At 33.4% G+C, this 6,000-nt stretch overlaps 1 protein-coding gene across 2 annotated transcripts in view; it reads right to left on the bottom strand.

The window, feature by feature from the left end:
• Nucleotides 1-317: 317 nt before the first annotated feature.
• The window catches only part of LOC121384598, a 55,497-nt gene continuing 49,814 nt past the window's right edge, over nt 318-6,000 (bottom strand). Inside the window, exons 22-24 of one of the 2 annotated variants that reach the window (XR_005959413.1) lie at nt 5,627-5,795; nt 4,872-5,024; nt 318-2,111 (exon numbers count right to left, since the gene is read on the bottom strand). Coding sequence is in view for 1 of the 2 variants with exons in the window: in XM_041515057.1 (XP_041370991.1) it covers nt 4,925-5,024; nt 5,627-5,795 (269 nt within the window). In the remaining variant the exon portion in view is untranslated. Of the gene's footprint in view, nt 2,112-3,584; nt 5,025-5,626; nt 5,796-6,000 lie in introns of those variants that run through there. The other variant, XM_041515057.1, reaches the window with a different exon arrangement.

Here is a 6,000-nt window from a genome sequence, read left to right as displayed (position 1 = left end):
GTGTGCCAATGACAGCTCAATCGAATACTTTTACCATCATATATATATACATATACAGTGAAACCTCTCAAAACCGAACCCAAAACGTTTTTCATGGTCCCTTTTTAAATATCAATACAACACAGAACTTCTCCAAACCAGATACCCCTTGAAACAAGACTTTTTACTTGGTCCTGTGTGTCCGGTTTAAAGTGGTTTCACTGTATCTTCAATACATGTACAGTGAAACCCCTCTAAATCGGACACCCTTGGGACCAATACAAATGTTCGGTTTATGAGGGATCCGGTTTAGAGAGGTTAAGTTCTGTCTTGGCTTTTAAAAAGGGACTCTGTAAAGCATCCGGTTTTGAGGGAATTCCAGTTTACAGAGGGTCTGGTCTTGAGATGTTTCACTGTATATGAATGACCACATGACTGAATTTTATTTGAATATAATCATGGAAACCAGGTTTACATGAAATGAATAAGATTAAGTTTATTTAATGGTGAAGAATAACATATTCCAGTATTACTGTATTAATTTTTACCCATAATCTAATTGTTGCAGATTAAAAAAAACTAAAAAAACTTAGCAACAGTATTTTACCTATATGTTTTACTAATAAAAGCACAATAAAATAGTTAATAATCATGGTATGAATATTCTGTTTGGGATTTAGTGTGATACTTACACTATGGAGTATTTTCTTTTTAAATGTATGCATATTTAAAACAATTAGGTGGATAACTCATAACACAATTAAGATTAAACTCAGTTTAACAATGACATAACAATGGAACAAACATGATCATTGCAGTAAGTTTTTAAAGATACCTAATACCAATCTTAAACACTAAATACTTTGTAATATAAGGTAACGTACATTTTAATATCAAGTTATTATGCAAATACAGACTTCTCTATCTGCACACTAATACCATTTATACATTCAGTTACATTACACTCCCATTTACAAATGATAAATTTTAACCTGCAATCAAATAACTTCTTAAGATATAAAATTCTATCCAAAATTTCATTATGAATCAAATTAAATACATGTACTTGTATATCAAACATTTTGAAGGCAACATTATATATCTACAGGTAAAATTAATATAAAATTTGAGATCATATTAAGAGACAACATCAAAGGCAAAGATAAAACTCTACATACAGGCCTGAATTTATGAAGACTATTTTTCTTAAGCCTAAAAAGTATGTGTAGCTGCACGCATGTAGACAACAACAAAAAGCTTTGTAAATTCAGCCCATGATGTTTTAATATGTGAAGCCAACAGACCATAGTGTTTTGAAACCTACAATTTAAGATGCATTGACTCACAATCTGGGCTAGTACTCATACAATGTTAGGTCTAGACTGAAATCTTTCATAACATCACACATATGCAATTCATATGGCATAGCCATGATGTTAAGATCTCTGTCTTGAGTCTCAATCTGAAGGTTTTATAAGCACCAGACATGGTGCATGTAAACATTTTAGAGACCAGACTTAATCTTTAATGACATCACATTAAACCCATAACACTAAAGTCTCTGACTATTAATTTTGAATCAGGTCAGATCAAGTATAGGGTTTAAAGTGCACATTCAGAGCAAGATGTTTTAGCGCACGCCTGTCATGGCACAGGTGCCGTCCTATGCCGGCTCCTCTGTCCAGGACAGGAGAGGGTTGGGGTGGGTGGGAGAGGGGACCACCTGCACTGGCAGGTGCAAGAGAACACCAGCAGCCCGACAGAGGTCGGTAAGAGGCGGAGGGTTGGTTTTGGTGCTATGGTATTTCGAATGTCCTGTAGGATTAAAGCCAAAGGGAAAGAGTGCGCAGTTTGAGTAATCTGCCAAAAGAGAAACGAGTCTTGAATCTACATCTAAAAGTTTGTATGCACCATTCAGATCTTACTGTGATTCTAAGTTTGTCTTCATTGGCAGATCTGATATGATCCAACACTTTTGTGTCTAGATGACCTTTTATGAGGAACAATTATCCTGAATGTCACAGCTTGCTTAGAACTGTGAAATGTATGTAAGCTGTGTTTTGATTGGTCAAATGAAAGGTCATCTGATCCAGCAGGACCATTAGATTTTCATCAGACTTAATGACTGAGACCTAAAATTGGAAAGAAAAAAGATCTGATTACAGTTAGTCACAAAAACTCAGTATGTTGTTTATATAGTTCAGAAAGGCACGTTTTATAAAAGCTATACCCGTTAGAAAGGCAAAATTTTTTCACAGAGTTATGTACAATAATATACAGATGTCTTCAACAAAACAATATGATAATGAATAATATTTCAAAGAAAATCTATTTGGTTTTTAATCAAGATATTTCATGATTATTTTGTTCAGAATTTAAAAATATACAAATGAGAAAATGACAGATATAACAAGAATCATACACAATAAACAAAATAATCATGAAATATCAAATAGTTTTTCTTTGAAATATTATGCATTATCATATTGGAAGGCAAAATTCAAGCACTTTTTACTTTAAAATTAGTTTACAAGGGCTTTTGCATTTACAGTATTCAGTTGGTTAATACATGGTCTTGTATAATTTTGTCAGTATTCATAACAGTGAATCAAACACTCTTAGATATTTGTGATAAAATGATGCTGACTAGGGAAAAGTGTCAATAATATCTGCTAGTGGAAAATAAAGAATAAATTGTAATATTTATCAGTTGAAAGATTTAATTTAAGCATTTTTCAAGCTGACTTTCTTAAACTCGTGCACTTATCATGGGTTTAGAAAAATTCAAAGGCTTTTCATTATAACCACTCCAATTCAAGCACTTTCAGATCTGTATTAACCCTGTGGAAGATGAAATGGTTAAACAAACAGATCCTTGCCTTTAATTCAGTTTGCAAATCCCAAACCCAGACTACGGTCACTTGATGTATGAACAACAGAGTATTAATTTAGTTTGTATGCAATATTTGCAATCTTTCTAACTGTAAAAAGAACAGGAGCAATTATCTGCAATCACATTAACAATAGAAAATAACAGTAAATAAAAACTAAACACTTTAAGATTTAAACCATCAGTGCCTCCGATATATATTTATACAATAAGTGCCCTGAGTTTGTTTTTACTTATAAAGGAAATTTAATTTAATTACTGACCCCTATTATTCATCTTGAAGGCAAATCTATAAAGTACTTCTAGTTCACTTACAATGTACAAAAATCTAATATTTTATGACAAATAGGCACAGTGGCGTAGCATGGGTTGCCAGTGCCCGGGGCAGCAAGTATTGCACCCGCTAACCAGTGGACCGTTAGCACTCCCCGAGTCCCTTCCACTAGTCCAGAATTTTGTACCCAGGGTGACTGCCCTAGTGGCCCTGCCCACGCTATGCCACTGAATAGGCATGTTCCAATCTTCCTAATGTATATGAAACTATCAATGTGGGTATAAATGCTTGAAATATATTTACATATAACCTCTAATAAAATGACTCTATTTTGGCCTTTGTTACACCAGAAATAGCCCAATGGGCCCACCGACGGGAATTGATCCTAGATAGATTGGGCATCAGGCAAGCACTGTACCACTGAGCTAGGTCCCACCCCATATCTTTATAATGTAATACCATGTATTGTATTTGTAGTTGTATTCATATATGTACCAAGCAATGTATTCAAATTATTTGTATTCTCCTGTAAACCATCTTGTCAAAATCAGAATATGTCTGTTCCTCTTATGCCATGGAATGGACTGTATTAAAAACTTATGTTAGCTATACAGCTGTGGTATAAAATGTATTAAAAACTTATGTTTGCTATACAGCTGTGGAATGAAATATATTAAAAACTTATGTTAGCTATACAGCAGTGGAATGGAATGTATTAAAAACTTATGTTAGCTATACAGCTGTGGTATAAAATGTATTAAAATCTTATGTTAGCTATACAACTGTGGAATGGAATGTATTAAAAACTTATGTTAGCTATACAGCAGTGGAATGGAATGTATTAAAAACTTATGTTAGCTATACAGCTGTGGTATGGAATGTATTAAAAACTTATGTTAGCTATACAGCTGTGGAATGGAATATATTAAAAACTTATGTTAGCTATACAGCAGTGGAATGGAATGTATTAAAAACTTATGTTAGCTATACAGCAGTGGAATGGAATGTATTAAAAACTTATGTTAGCTATACAGCAGTGGAATGGAATGTATTAAAAACTTATGTTAGCTATACAGCAGTGGAATGGAATGTATAAAAAAACTTATGTTAGCTATACAGCAGTGGAAAAAATGTCTTAAAAACTTGTTAACTATACAGCAGTGGAATGGAATGTATTAAAAACTTATGTTATTGATATATACATGTACCGATAACATTGGAACTGTCATTTTCAACATCTCATTATTACGGTATTGTCATTCAGCAACAGAATTCAGCGATCCTATTTGTCAAAAGAGCATGCTTACGATTCTCCACATGCAAATTATACACATCGCATGATCATCATACAATTTTCCCAATTTGTGACTTACGCGTAATTAAAAAACAAAATTTCAACTGTTAGTTTCTGATCAAGTAATTACAAGGTTGACCACAGCTAAGCTATACATTATAACTACATGATTGTCCACAACATTAATATTTGGTATTTTTTTACAGACACTGAGTATAATATTAGCAGATCCTTCAAATTCAATTCTTCTGTTTGTCAACACTAATATTATGCTCATACCCATAAGAGGTTTCAGGAATTCAGTTGTGAGGACAAGGCTTGACAATGTCAGTCACTTCTATCAGGTACAAAAAGTTTATTCAAATTAATTAAATCTTTTAAAAGTTTTTAATCTCATAATGCCCGTGGCTGACTACATGTAACTACAGGTATACTTTTTAGAATAGTGTTTTTCTCAGATGAGTTGATTGGTTGAGAATTCTAGATGTTACGAGGCCCATGATTGACCAAGGATGGCAGAATCTGGTTCTCTCAAGTGAGCTGAATGGTTGAGCCGCCGGTGGGAACTACCTCGAGATCGGACCAATCTGAAACAAAAGATTGCAGTCTCAGCAACTTGACCACTAGATCTACCCTACAACCATCCTTTTTATAAGGTATTCTTATATGGTCAGTTAATTACTACCATATACACAAATATAGTTAAGCAAATTCAATTATGTACTAACTTATTTCCAATTTAGCTGTGAATAACGCTCAATAATTATTAATAATATAAAAGATATTACATCACACTTCAATATCTACAAAACACCCACACATTATCGTCCAGGACTCTTAATTAGCACAAAATGGTGATAAACAAACCAATCATTAAACTATGTGTTTTGTGTCATTAACCAAATATGTCCTGGGTCACTAGCTTTGTACCATTAAAGCAAAACTATGATTTCTAAAAAAAAAAAGGTATTTAAGCAGAACCTATTTAATTTTTACTTTTGTCTTAAAAGGTTTAATAAAACAATAAATATAAATAAGTCTCTGTTTAAAACTACAAGGTAAAATTCTCAGCATTTCATCAACTACATGTTGACTTCGTCAGGAAAAAACTAAACATAATAACATGAGAGAAGCATTTGAAACGAGAAGCATAAAATATCTAGTGTAAATGGAAACACAACTGACTTACTTGTCTTTCCCTAGAAGATGTGGATTTGTGGTTGTGATGCCAATAAGGTCAAGGTCAGCATTACCCAGTGAATGCTGGCGAAGTCTCTTATTGGACTGCTGCTGTCGTGCCTCCATCATCATTTGTGTGTGACTCCGACTGAGGGACTCCAACCTCCTGGCTGGAAAACCTAAAACAAAGGATGTATGGTATCTTGATATACCGAACCCCACTGGAAATGCTCCATTCAATTTTTAGTTGTTATTACTATTGTGAGCTTGCTATAAAACACACAATAACTCTTAACCCATGAATACTATGTTCAATTTGGGGGTTATTTATTGCCTACTAGACTACAAAATCAGGTAAATGTTATTATATATATACTCTTCAAA

Source organism: Gigantopelta aegis, chromosome 10, assembly GCF_016097555.1.
Source record: "Gigantopelta aegis isolate Gae_Host chromosome 10, Gae_host_genome, whole genome shotgun sequence".
Taxonomy (NCBI): Eukaryota; Metazoa; Mollusca; class Gastropoda; order Neomphalida; family Peltospiridae; genus Gigantopelta; species Gigantopelta aegis.
Note: the sequence above shows the minus strand (reverse complement) of the source record. Positions and strands in the feature narration are given on the sequence as shown.